The 14,160-nt window shown below is 40.8% G+C and overlaps 2 protein-coding genes across 11 annotated transcripts in view; both read right to left on the minus strand.

Moving 5' to 3' along the window:
• TTC21B (tetratricopeptide repeat domain 21B) overlaps positions 1-3,155 on the minus strand; it is a 48,023-nt gene extending 44,868 nt beyond the window's left edge. For 3 of the 6 annotated variants that reach the window (XR_015731152.1, XR_015731151.1, XM_087881998.1), the window contains exon 1: positions 2,089-2,284. Coding sequence is in view for 4 of the 6 variants with exons in the window: in XM_087881998.1 (XP_087738124.1) it covers positions 2,089-2,145 (57 nt within the window). In the remaining 2 variants the exon portion in view is untranslated. Of the gene's footprint in view, positions 1-2,088; positions 2,363-2,660 lie in introns of those variants that run through there. The other 3 variants (XM_034426637.3, XM_087881999.1, XM_034426628.3) reach the window with 2 other exon arrangements.
• A 5,211-nt stretch (positions 3,156-8,366) lies between these two features.
• LOC117671051 (sodium channel protein type 1 subunit alpha) overlaps positions 8,367-14,160 on the minus strand; it is a 104,286-nt gene continuing 98,492 nt past the window's right edge. For 4 of the 5 annotated variants that reach the window (XM_087882005.1, XM_087882003.1, XM_087882006.1 and 1 more), the window contains exon 24: positions 8,367-12,992. In XM_087882005.1, coding sequence (XP_087738131.1) covers positions 11,818-12,992 — 1,175 coding nt within the window. In that variant the 3' untranslated portion in view covers positions 8,367-11,817. The remainder of the gene's footprint in view (positions 12,993-14,160) is intronic. The other variant, XM_087882007.1, reaches the window with a different exon arrangement.

The raw sequence follows: 14,160 nt of genomic DNA on the forward strand, positions 1-14,160 counted from the left end.
AATTATTTCTGAAACAGTTAGGTTTGGTTTGATACTATGATACATTGCAGGAGATACGCTAGATATTATTAAGAAGAATGCTCTATGATGTAAACAATCTATTTTTAAAGTCCAAGGTCTTCTTGGAGGACTAGTGATAAAGAATAGTAAATTTTCTTTCATAAAGACAACCTGGAGCTGTTGATACCACTCTTGCAAATTAATGCCATCAACTCTAAGTTTTGGGAAGTCACTGGGTAAGTTTCCCACATTATTTTGTCCATTACTTACAACCTGAGGTAGTCCGTGATCTCGCAAGTGCAGGAAATTGCAAAACGGCATGGGGATGCTCGCAACGAGTCTGCGTGGTTCTCTGGCCAGTTCAAGTCTTTCCGGACCGTCTACGTGGTTTCGCACATGCGCGTTGCTCATTTCTTCTTTGGCATCGTCGTGGAAGGTTCTCTCCATTTCAGCTCGTTCGCTCTGCTCCTCTTCAGACGAGTCGGTCTCTGGCTCGGTTTTAGGAGTTCTGATGGCGGCGACTGTTCTTCTCTTTCTCTTGTGTGCGTTGGTATTTGATCCGGTCTGCGGCGTGGGGCGGAATCGGCATGGCTCTCTGGGCTCGGGCGTCGTCGCTCTCGAAGTCAGGATGGGAGCGTGTAGGTCTTGAGGTATCGGCTTGTTCTCTTGCTTCTTCGTTGGCGCTTTGGAAATTTTTAATTTTGGCCCAAATGCAGCAAAAAGCGTCTTCATTGCTGATTTTATTTGGGATTTGGTTAAATCGTCTTCGCTTTCTGATTCGGGTTCTTCTGGAGAATTCGAATCTTCCTTTTCACTTTCGTTGTCTGATAACGTTTTTCGCGCCAGAAATTTTGAACTGAGCATTTTGATTGGCTCTGCTTTGCTCCCTTTGGAGGCTTGTTGAAACCAAGATGGCTGCCATTCAAAATTTCGCGCGGTATCACATCTTTTCTTTTTCATAATGACTTTCTCTGTAGTCATATCACTCACAGTTTTTTGGTCTTTGGGTTTCTCTTTGACGATGTTTTTCTCTCTCGCTGCTCCGCTGTTTTTCAGCATTTCTTGGAGATTCGCGATGAGACTTTCATCATTCTTCTGGCTTTTTAATAGCTTCAATATTTCTGACCTGAGTTCGTTATTTTCTATTTCGATTTCCTCCTGGTCATTATTTTCATTTATTAGTTCTTCTTCTTCTGTGGTGTACTCTTCGGATTCTCTCGAAATCGCGTTTGTGGATTCGTTGATTATTTCTTGTTCAGTTTCTATTTCTTTGCTGTAGGCCCTGGTGTTGGGCCTATCTTTCTTAGACATTTTTAAGTATTTATTGAGTCAATTAACCATCCTCTGCTACCAGCTTGTTGCAATATTTTTAGGATCAGACTCAATAAAGATAATAAAGATTAGAGGTTTATATATATTTCTCTTTAATCATAACAGGCATTCTATATTCACTGAATATTCACAGATAGAAGCAAGGAAAATGGTGAGGGTGGCTCCTTATATATACAAAGGGCGGAGTCAAGAATGGGAGTGGTGAATTATGAATACATTAGGAAACAAAGAATAAGTTAACCCCCGATATCCCATATATACATTATTTACACATTAGGGAATAAGGCATTTACATCTGACAGAAGCAATGCGGGTGTTTGTTGTTGTTTTCTCACGCTCAGCTGCCTCCAAATTTACACCCCTTCTCCCCCCCAATTTCAATTGCTGCTTCTGGAGCCCAGCAGATCTCCTCACTGCTATGCTCTTCGGATGTACCAAGTGGCCTGACAAACTTTCAAGAATTTTAGCCAGGAATTCTGGGAATCGTAGTTCCAAGATAGCCGGGAGGGAAGGAGTGTGTGCTTTAGCGTTTAATGATGCCAGTGTGTTCGTGCCGAGGGAGCTCGATTCACACATACACTCAGCTTCTTACAAAAATCATAGCCATCCTCAGGACAGGAGGAAAACGTGTCGGCTCTGGATTTTAAGGCAGACAAGCGAAAGGGGCCGGGAGAGGAAGGCAATTTCAAAGGCCCTGGAGAAAAAGAGCCAAACTATTCTTTTTTTTGCCGTCCGATGCGGGTGCCGAGGCCAAACCTTGCGGGAAGCGGATCCGCTCCTCCAAGCAAAACCCAAAGGGCTTTGCAGAACCATCGGGGAAGGGGAGCCTGGCCTTCCTCGCCCAGCTGCTGCCGGCGTTGTTTTCCTGGAGCTTAGCGTCCTTCCCTAGGAAGGAGGAACAACCATGCCGGCAAGGAGAAGCGTCAGAAAACGGGGCTGCCATTTCCAGAACGGAGGAAGGGAGACGTGGGGCGATGCACGGCGGCGAGGAAGTGGGGGTTCGCTGCGCGGTGGAAGGAAGGAAGGAAGGAAAGAAAGAAGGGAGGGAGGGAAGAAGGAAGGGGAGAGGAGAGAGGGAGGGAGGAAGGAAAGAAAGAAAGAAGGGAGGGAGGGAAGAAGGAAGGGGAGAGGAGAGAGGGAGGGAGGAAGGAAAGAAAGAAAGAAGGGAGGGAGGGAAGAAGGAAGGGAGAAGAGAGAGGAAGGAAGGAAGGAAGGAAGGAAAGAAGGAGAGAGAAAAAAGGGAGGGAGGGAGGAAGGAAGGAAAGGGAGAGAAACAAGGAAGGAAGGAGAGGGGAGGGAGGGAGGAAGGAGCAGAGTTTCCAACCAACCTGCAGGAAGGAAGAATCCATGGCCGCTGAAGAATCCAAGCGGTAGCAACACTCGTTGCCAATGCAACAGGATGGCCCCCAAACGTCAGTGAAAGGTGGAGCTTAAAACAAGAAGCGACGCTTCGCCTTTGAATCGCAGGAGAGGCCGGTGGCGGCCCTGGAAACTCCGCAGTGCCTTCCAGCGGATTAGAATTTCTGTGCCTCCTGCGGTTTTTGCAGCCCGCGGCCAAAGGATGCGAGACCGAGCTGCCCTCTACGGGGTCGTTGAGTGGGTTGGCGCTGCCCCTGCATTCGAGATCGGCTGCCTCGGAGCCGCGAAAAGCCCCCCCCCCCAGCCCATTTTGTGTGAACCGGATCCGCTCAATCCCCCCCCCCCCCCATGATAAAGCGCAGCGAAACAGAACGAAGTGGAATCTTCCTCCCAGCCCTTCCCAGGATTCTCGAACTCCTGCGCGGGATCCTAACCCTCGAACCGATGGGTTGCTGACAAGACCCATCGCCTGATGGGAGTTTATTCAGTTAGTGCGTGTGCATACAAAGACGACGGCGGCCTTAAAAAAAAAAAAGTTGCGCCAACCTAGTGATCTTGATTGATTTCATGGGCATTTTAAAAGTATTGTTTTTAATGCCAAAAATATGTAAGAATTACAGGATGCCCCATCTTTTTTTCGCCCAAAGAGGTTCATTCAAACTGGTTGGTTATGCTCCCTCAGGTCGTTGTGACTTTTAAGCAGCCACACAGATTTTCTCCTAGCATGGTCCCTTCAACTTTTCCACCGATACACTAAGTTACATCTTCTCTTTCATTCTGCCTTGCTCAGCAACATAAACTTTTCCAGAGATTCTCAAAATTGTACGAAATAGGATAATTTGAGCCTGATCATACAAGCGTTTATAAGCTCCCTTATTCAAATGTGATTGTTCAGACAATAACTGATTGAAGCTGGAGTCCCAAATAATCTTTTTGAGCATCTAATATGTGCCATATACCACTCCTTTGGCACACTTCTAATTTAATTTTCTGCCTAGTTTGCTGCTGTTATGTTCCTGAATGATGTTTTAATTCTGATTAATTGCAAAATATAGCCACTTCACAGTTATGAATTATAGCTTCCCCATTTATTATTATTGTAGCGTACTCCAGAGATTTACACGGCTCCTACTCTGGTGCTGTTCAGAAAATCTTTGAAAATCTAATTGTTTCCCTGGGTTTTATGTAAGGATGGCTATTAATCTCATTTAGGATTTTATGCCTGGTGAATGGTCTTTTTGGGATGCACATGGTTTGTGCTCTTACTGCTTTATTATATTACATTTTATTGTTTGTAAGCTGCATGGAGTTCTATGGAATTGGGCAGCCTCGTAAAGGTAAAGGTTCCCCTCGCACATATGTGCTAGTCGTTCCCGACTCTAGGGGGTGGTCCTCATCTCCGTTTCAAAGCTGAAGAGCCAACGCTGTCCGAAGACATCTCTGTGGTCATGTGGCCGGCATGACTAAACACCAAAGGTGCAGAAGAACGCTGTTACCTTCCCACCAAGGATGGTCCCTATTTTTCTACTTGCATTTTTTACGTGCTTTCGAACTGCTAGGTTGGCAGAAGCTGGGACAAGTAACGGGAGCTCACCCCCTTATGCGGCACTAGGGATTTGAACCGCTGAACTGTCGACCTTTCGATTGACAAGCTCAGCCACTGAGCCACCGCATCCCTTGGGCAGCCTCTACATCTAATCAATTAATGCACTTTGCCATAATATTCATTTATTGGGGCGGGGGGAGAGAATTGATCTAGACGTTGTAAAGTTGAGGGGAAAAGTGAGCTGATACTACTTGGTAGGGAATTTGTCATAAGGAGCAAGGAAATAGCTTACCGGTAAATGCTTAGAATCTAGGGGCCCAACTGGGGAAAGAACAGAGGGGAAGTTATGCAGGTAAACAAGGGGAAAATAGGTAACCCATCATTGGATGAAATAAAGAGGTTCTTCCCAGATCATGGGAAGATGTCAAGGAAATCTTTATTGGGACCTTCTGATGAAAGGGGAAAGCCACCTACAGAATGGAGAAGAAGACCAAAAAACTAAGAGTTTGGAAAACATATGGAAAGATGTGAATGAAGAAACATATATGCAGACTCAGGGACTCTGCTTCTCCCAAACAAGGCTTTTTTTTTTTTTTTTAATTTGATTTATATGCCGCCCTTCTCCGGAGACTCAGGGCGGCTTACAGTGCGTTAAGCAATAGCCTTCATCCTTTTGTATATTTATACAAAGTCAGCTTATTGCCCCCACAAACTGGGTCCTCATTTAACCTACCTTAGAAAGGATGGAAGGCTGAGTCAACCTTGAGCCTTGGAGAGATTCGAACCAGCAGTAAATTGCAGGCAGCTGTGTTAATAACAGGGTGCTTTAAACCACTGTAGTACCAAGGCTTTGACCAAAAGAGAGACTAAGTCTAAATGTATGCCTTGAGATTTGAATGACCAGGAACAAGTCCATGGTTAACAAAGAGGCCATTAATTTGTGTGGTGCCCCAGATTCAGCATCCCTTTTGGCAAATTAAATCTCCAAGGACAAAAGGTGGCTATAGTTTCCTGGAATTGAAACCAGGAAACAGTTCAAGGAGGGATTATGCTTTGCATCTGGAAGGGCAGTGCAACAGCAGCAATCCCCATTGCCTCTAAGGCCCAACCTCAATTAGAGTGACACATCTGGTTATTATCTGCAAAGCAAAATCTGTGACAGCTCTCAATGCCTTTCCCCATCCTCTTCCCCTAGGCTCTGCCTGGTGCAGAAGAAATAGCCAAAGCCCAGGGCCACCGAGATCCAAGAATTCAGTATAGGAGGAAATACTGAGGGCCAGATCTCAAACAGCGTCCCTGACAGTTTAAGATTAAGGGAGGAAGGGAGTGAAATTTTAAAGTGAGAGGAAAGCTTTCTGGTTTTAAAAGAGGAAAGGCTATGAAGAGCATTCAGGAGAGCTAATAATAGAAAGATAAGCAAGAGTAAATGGATGATGGGCAAAGTTTCTTTTTCTTTTTTTTCTCCTGATGATGTGCCTGTTGAGTTGAATGGTGGGAGATCAGCAGGCAAGATACACCAAAGAGAATCCATCAGAAAGGTCAAAAGAGTGAGGAGCATATACCCATATAGAACAGCTAGGAGAGTAGGATGTGACTAGAAGAACCAATGAGCAGCTGACCTGGATTTGGATTGGGCCAAGATTTGGATTTTGGAGGTGCAAGTAGAGGAGAACCACAAAAAGTCAAGAAGAGAGGGGAGGAAACTTCTCCATGAGACTTTTGCAAGAAAACTAAGATTGTAGTATTAGATGTATATATTTATATGTATGTGTCCTTCAAGCAAGGTTTTGACTCCACGTGACTGCCTGAACTAGTCCCCACAATTTTCTTCAAAAGATTTCTGTAGTTACACCATTGGGTAACTGGCTAAGAGAATGAGAGAGAATGACTATCAGCTGGTTTTGTGCATAAGATGGAACTGGAACTCAGTCTCCTGCTTTCCATCCCAGAAGCTTTAACTACTACACCAAACTGGCTTTCATGTGTTGGGTTTAAATAATACTGGGTTTAAAAAGAGCTTGCTTAGCTGTTGAGTGACAGGGAGAGTGTAATCCTGAATTCTTTAAGTAAAACTCTCAGGATAGCGGAGTGTGGGTAAGGATAATTTTCCAAAATTTAATTGTATAAAATATTCTTGCCTTTGTATAAATGTAGAGCTGGATGTTTGTTGCTTAAGGGATGTAGTAACACAGAATAGTTTTCAGTTCTGAAATCAAAGAAGGAAAGTGGCCCCAAATTTGTCTTCAACTCTTATGTAACAGAGACCAGTCTAGAAAGTTTCAGTCTAGAAAGTTGTTTCCATCGTTTGTCCTGTGTGGTGGTACTGATGTTTCATTTTGCATTTTTTGCTGTCAAAAAACAGAAGGGGAGAAATTGATTATGTGCCATCAAGCTGTTATTAAAACCTAGACTGATTTTCTCCATGATGCTCTGACCCTATCCTGGTCTTTCAGATCTTCCAGCAGTGCATTCATCACCACTGTAACTGAGTCCATCCACCTTGTTGTTGTGTTCTTCTGTCTCTCCCAGCATGAGAGCTTTTTCCAGAGAACTAGGTCTTTACACAATGTGTCCAAAGTAGGATAATTCAAGCCTGGTTATTTGTGCCTCAAGTGAGAACTTGAGTTGATTTGTTCAATAACCCATTGGTTTGTTCTTGGCTTTCCACAGTGTTCTCAGGTGACTTCTCCAACACCAAAGTTCATAAGTGTTAATAAATTATCTTGCCTCTTCAAAGCCCAACCTTAGCTTCCTTAGAGAGAGAAAGGTAATAACTCTATTAAAATAACATTAATGTCCTACCAATAGTTGTACACATAAAAGTTAGAGCAATTTGTCATGGACAATTCATAACAATACAGCTCAACACTGAGGAGAAGTAAAATAATTGAACCCCAAACAATGGGAAAGCAAAAACGTTTATGAAAGTTGATAGCCACAAGGTGGGAAACCACTTAGCATGTAGGTTGTACTTTTAATGTCCAGAAGTCCATACTGACTACTGTAATAAATATTGTATGCACATCTGTTGATGTTCTTAGAAATATTTTAGACTTAAAGGCATTTTATTGCCTTTTCTACAGTATGTCTATATGCTGTCTTTCCTAGGTTAGGGCTTCTCACATGTTGTTCATTTTTTTTATTATTATGTAGACTGTTTAATTCACTGGTAAGTTCAATAAAGACTATCTCTCTCCATCTCCCAACTACAGTGGTTGGAAATAGAGTAATTCAAGACACTGAGTAGCATCAAATTGGAAAAGACTGGTGTGAAGCAGGAAGGGCCTAGGTCAGGGGTGTCAAACTGGCGGCCTGCGGGCTGGATGCATCACCACGCCCACCCCAGCTCCACAAAGGGGAAAACATTGCAAAAGATCACGTGACAGCAACGTGACATGGCAGATTTGACACCCACGGCCTAGGTTATGAGCAGACATCTCCTGAACTAGAGCAAATGTATTCCTCCTCCTCCCCTCCTCCTCAAAGCACATAACATACCCTTCAAATTTGCCTTACGGGGCTGATGGATGCTCATTGTAATTTGATTAAAATAAACATAGGAGTTGTAATGGGGAGAGGAAATTACCCTGTTTAATTTCACTAACGGATATAATTCTGGCTCATGACAATGTTATTCCTTAGCAAAGAAAAACAGCCCTGGACATAGAAAATCAAAATAACTTTTTTTCCTCTATGAAATCTTATTTTCAACTGAGGGAAGTTTGTATTATTTTTTGGGCAGAGCAGAACTCCTGCTGCATGTGGCCTACAACCAGATTTTCCATCCTGAAAAGAAACCCTAATCAAGGAACAAAACTGTTTTAATTCATACTTAGTGAAATATTTCCTTTCCCCCCCCTCAATCTATGGAAATATTTTTGTCTTTGTAATATTAAAAAAGAAACCTTTTAAAAAGGGACAATTTCTCAGGTGTATCTAGTCAAACAAAAATTACCTTATATTTAATTTGCAAAGTTTTACCTATTCTTTAGAGCATTTTAAAAAATTTAATCATTGTTATTTCCACAGTTCTAGGTTCATAGGTAGTCCTCAATTTATGACCACAATTGAGCCCAAAATTTCCATTGTTAATGGAAAGCTAAGCAAAGCAAAGTGAGTTATGCCCTCATTTTATCTTTTTTGCCATAATTGTTAAGCAAACCACTGGAGTTGTTAAATGAATTATATGGTTATTCGGAAAATCTGGCTTCCCCTACTGACTTTGCTTATTGAGAGCTGGCAGGGGAAAATAGCAAATGGTGATCACATGATCCCAGAACCATGCAGCTATCTTAAATACATGCTAGTTGTGCAGTCCCTTAATTTTGATCACATGACTATGGGGATGCTGCAACAGTTGTTTGAAAACCAGTCATTTCATTTTTCAGGCCTGTTGTAATCATCACTGAATGGTTGTAAATCAAGGAATACCTGTATGCTGAATAATAGCAATATATGGAGGCACTACTTTCAAGCAATCATTAAGGTAGCTGTTGATATTTTGGCAAATAAAGTGAACTAGCTTCCAACACCTACGTAGATTTTCCTGCAGTCTCTGGCTAGGAGGAAAAGCCTTTGTTTTTCGAACCGCAATTACCATTAAAAAAAAAATCACTTTCCTATATTGCACATGAATTACACATTTCTGTTACGTATTTAACTAAACATGGCCAAGCACAAAAACAGAGATAATTCAATGGAACAAGTAGAAAATACATGATGGCAAAAAAGATATTTCCTTAATCTAATATATTACTCTCAGATATACAGTAATACACCGATGCCTTTGTTCTAATAAATCGTGACACATTAAGTACCAATTTTCAAAACTGCAGGATCCATACTTGAGCTGACATGATCTTTCTATTTTTGGGATTGATGGCCCAAAATCCCTGCTCATGATGTTCACGGATACACATTTTCAGAAGATAATGTAGTGACCCTTCTCACTATACCATATGTTTTAATTCTTGTCTGGATTTACTTGTTCCTGGGGAAGAAAGTAGGATTACTTCTAAATTGTGCACAATATGCAAGCACCTTCCATTTTTATTTTCAAATATGTTTTGGGAATCAGCTTTTCATTTAAAATACTGTAACTTTTAAAACCTAAAGGTTAAGTGGGGCAAAGAGTTTGAGGGATGCCAAGAAGTCTCTTGGAAAGGCTGGTATCCACAGGCACAAATGAAGGACCACAGGGATGGTCAGTGATGATACAGCTTTCCATTTTGGAACAAGGAAGTGATGGCCTGGGACTGTTTCCTGCTTGAAATGATGATCATGATCTGTGGAAATTGAATACATCATCTCTAGTGTTGGATTCAGGGAACCACATACATGACATCAAACGCTGCCATGCAATTTCTGTGTTCTCTTCTTTCATAGCAAACTTTTTGTAATATCGGTGGAACTTTGTTCCATGTAAGCATGTTTAAATAACATTTTAGTTACATTCTTATTTATGACAGAGATTGAACTTCATTTTTACTTTAGAGATGAAAAATAACCAAGGAAATTACAATAAAAAATTAATCTTTATTATTTTTGCACATTGGTAATTATGTATAACATTATTGAGAATATTAGTAGCATTTCCTGCATGCAATTCAACAATACAATAAGTTGATAGTTTATTAAAAGAAAGCATCTATATTTAACATATATAAGAAACATAAAATTTCTGGATGTATTTGGTTATATAATTTTGCTATTTTCTGTGAAAAAATACCGATATATTAGCAATGATTCTAAAGCATGGAATCAAATAAATATCCACAGTTAGCATTAAATAATTCCAGGAAAAACATTGTGTTTCTGAGGGGGAAAAATGCTACATTTTCTGATGCAGGCACAGCTAAAAATATTAAACCAAATCTTATATCTTTCTCTTACAGCAAAGAATAGCTGTTTGGAAGCTAGCAAAATTGGGATACTCCTTTCACAAATCGTTGAATTATTGCATCTTGAAAATATTAGCAAGTACAATTTAAAAAGCAGAAAGCTACAATTACCCGTCTCTTCTTCATTTCTTGTTTTCTGATATTCTTTCATGAAAAAGTGCTATGGAAAGAATCTAACTTAAAAGGCTGCAACATCAACCTGAAGATAAAATTCTTTCTTATTTTATGTACAGAATGCTCAAAAATAACACAACTTGATCTTTACAATATTTATATTTCCTTATAAAATTCTACCCACATTATTTTCAACAGGTTTAGGCATTTGCAGTATACTCTGTACAGTTTGGCTATACATTGGATTTGTTTACTTAAAATGTTAAAATGTCAAATAAAAGAAAAAGATTTCTCCAATATTGCTTAATGATAGGGGATGAGGTCTTGTTGAACTCTTTTTTTTCCGCTTTACCTCTGACATTTGGCTCCCTGTATTTAAGATTCTGGCCAGTCTAAAGAAGAGAAGCGTAGGCAATATAAACATGCATTGATTGAATCCAAACTACCTATAATGGTACAGAATACATCGTTTTACCTGCTGAAAGCTTGCACACTAAACTTATTGTGGTACGTACATAATGTGCTCAGATCATTATTCATTTGCTCAAACGTGCACCACAAGTAAAGGACTATTTACACAACAGAGGGCTCTTCATTAGAGACACATGTTGGCAACCCTGCTGAGAGCTGAAGATGGCTAAACAATATTGCAGGAGAAAAAAATAAAATAAATGTATTATAATGGAGTTGGGGGTCTGTTCGGGACCAGTGGGGAAGAGAGGATGGTTGGAGGTCACACTGATGTAAGTGACACCACACAAGATAAGACAAACAACCAAGGCATAAAACCAGTAATTTCCGACTCCAGTTCTTGTGAGATTTAATTGTCTGTGCAAAAATAATCCATTTGGTTTATTGTTGGTTAAGCACCTCAACATGGAACATTCCTTCAGGGTTAACAGAGTTGTTGAAAACCTGTTGCTCTTCCTAACCAAATGCTTTTTCCCCCATGCGTGATTGAGAAGTGCAGCATGCCTCCATGCAAATCATTTTGGTGTGCATATAAGAGAGTCATAACATAGAACACCTGGGCCTCATACTGGTAATTTACTACTTACCCCCTTCCCCAACATAAACCCCATTTACAAAAATAGTCACAATGTGTGAATAGAAACAAAGAAAAGGGTGAATCCACCAACCCAGATTTTGTAAAAAGATGACAAATATGGCAGTTGAAATGCAAACAGTAGATACACTGACTGTACTAAGAGTTGTATGCTTAACACACACACACACTCACATACATTCACACACGCACACACCAAAGAAAAGTTAATTTTCCCCCCTCAACTCCTTTTACTGGTCCCTACAGTCTAATTAGCCATTTTTCTCTCCTCTTCAGCAGTGTCAGCTGGTAATGAAAACAGTAACCTCCTGTCATTCTTTCTACATTTTACAGTTGTGTTTTGATAAGGGGTTGCTGTCTTGTTAGAGGCACTGACCTTAGGAATACAGTACATTTGTAAAAACTGTCTGTTTGGCAGAGACCACCTGGAGGAGTTCTGTTGACACAACTACATTACTCACACAGGCTGTAAACAATTGGTCACCCAATCACATAGATTTTTATTTTTTCTTTTGTACATCTTTGCCTTCTTTTTCATGTTTTTCTTCAACTGGCTTGGTTACACGCTCATAGGATGGTGGACAGATAGCTGTTGACATGGTCATGTCTGTCTTTTCGGTGTAAGAGTTTTCATTCATCTTGTCAGCGAGGAATTCGTCTTTAATACGTTGGCTAGCCCGTCCTTCGATTTTGTTTTTATTATGTAAAAATGAAGCTTGCTTTATTGTTTGTGCCAGACGATAACGCCTGTAAGCCCGTTGGATAATGAGAGCTGATAGCTCCTCTTGTTTCCTTTTTAAGGTAGTTGTGATGGGCTCATAGGAGGCTTTGGATGGGTTTGACTGCATAAAGCGGTCTTCCATCTGAATGCGGAGAGCATCCATCTCTCCACTTTCCCCCAGAACACGTTTGGTGAAAGCAAACAATATATCGAGGCAGTGAATTCTGTCACCACTTACCATGGGCAGGTCCATTGCAATCAGCTGAACCTTGTTTGGTTTAGGTAAGTGAAGGGGAGGCTCCAGAGCAGCTGCAAACTCTGAAAGTTTTTCAAATTCCATAAACTGCGTAGCATCTGGGTCAAACTTTTCCCAGACCTCATAAAACATCTCAAAATCATCCTCGCTCAAAGGCTCAGCACTTTCTTCAGTAGCCACACCAAAGTTCTCCAAAATGACAGCAATGTACATGTTTACTACAACTAAAAATGAGATGATTATGTAGCTGACAAAGAAGAAAATCCCAACCGAAGGATTGCCACAGTCTCCTTTGACGGAACTTCCTGGGTGGTCTTTTTTAGGGTCGCAGTCTGGAGGACTGCTATTCAGGATGGGGGCTAGCAAGCCATCCCAGCCAGCAGAGGTGGTGATCATAAAGAGGCAGATCATGCTGTTGCCAAAAGTTTCAAAGTTGAACATGTCATCAATGCCAACTTCTCTTTTCACATAGGCAAAGTTGGACATTCCAAATATGGCGTAGATGAACATGACCAGGAAAAGCAGGAGACCGATGTTGAACAAGGCAGGGAGAGACATCATCAAGGCAAAAAGCAGAGTGCGGATCCCCTTTGCCCCCTTGATTAGACGCAGGATTCGACCTATCCGGGCAAGTCGGATTACTCGGAACAAGGTGGGGGACACAAAATATTTCTCAATGATCTCTGCCAAAAACATACCTGTTAAAATTAAACAAAAGAATCAGGGATATTGTTTATCAGCATCAAACCTTAACTTCTCTTATTGGAAAGTCTTTGCATTTAAGTCTTTGCCTTAAATTAAACGTACAAACAATTGGTTCCCAGTTTGGTTTGGGAATAGAAGCAAGCTTGATAACTGCCCTGGTGGAAGAATGGGCAAGTAGTTGTGCCCCTTAGTCCTGGATAATCTCAGGGATATTTGAGACTATTGACCATGGCATTCTTCTAGATCAGGGGTGTTAAACTCACATCGTCACGGCGGCGTCATGTGGTGTATTGGGACTTTCTCCCCCCCTTCGCTAAACCGGGCATGGGTGTGGCCAGTGTGTGACGCATCCAGTCCACAGGCCGCGAGTTTGACAGCCCTGATCTACATTATGCTGCTTGAGGCTGGAGTTTAGAAGGCTCTAATTTAGGACAGTCTAAATCCAGTATCAAATGTAATGGCAGACGTCTGCTCTCCTGATAGTATTTGGCCTGCAGGCTAATATCAAGCTCTATCTTGTCTTTTATGCTACATTATTTAACATGCACATGAAAATACCGTGTTTTCCCGAAAATAAGACCCTGTCTTATATTTTTTGAACCCTGAAATAAGCGCTTGGCCTTATTGCCATGCACTCAAAAGCCCGATTGGGTTTATTATCAGGGGATGTCTTATTTTGGGGAAAATAGGGTACTAGATGTTCATATGTATTTAAAAACTGGAAAAAAGTGTGATTCATCTACATACAAATGTATTCACTTAATAGTTTAATAAATTAATAAGTTAACATATTTACAAAGGCGTTTTATAATTTAGTTAATTAGCTTTAAGTACTTAGATTTGCCAATATTTTTGTTTTGTTTTTATATTGTTCAATAGTCTAAACAATTTTATTAACTCTATTAATCATCTACAATATCTTTATGCATTTTAATTTGAGCCTTGTAACCTCTCCCAAAAAGTGTATAAAATGCTTGTGATAAAGATACTAACATATAATGATAATTTTAAAATTCAGCCCTCGTGGAGCATGAGACTGTAAGCAGGGAAAATTAACTATCTCACGATGAACAGCAATGATGATTGAACAGAATTTGGCTACTCTTCTGATTATTATCTATGAAGTGTCTTGCAAGAGAAAAAGAATAAGGCAGGCATCTG

The sequence above is a fragment of the Pantherophis guttatus genome, chromosome 1 (assembly GCF_059756535.1).
Source record: "Pantherophis guttatus breed Tessera chromosome 1, ASM5975653v1, whole genome shotgun sequence".
Classification (NCBI taxonomy): Eukaryota; Metazoa; Chordata; class Lepidosauria; order Squamata; family Colubridae; genus Pantherophis; species Pantherophis guttatus.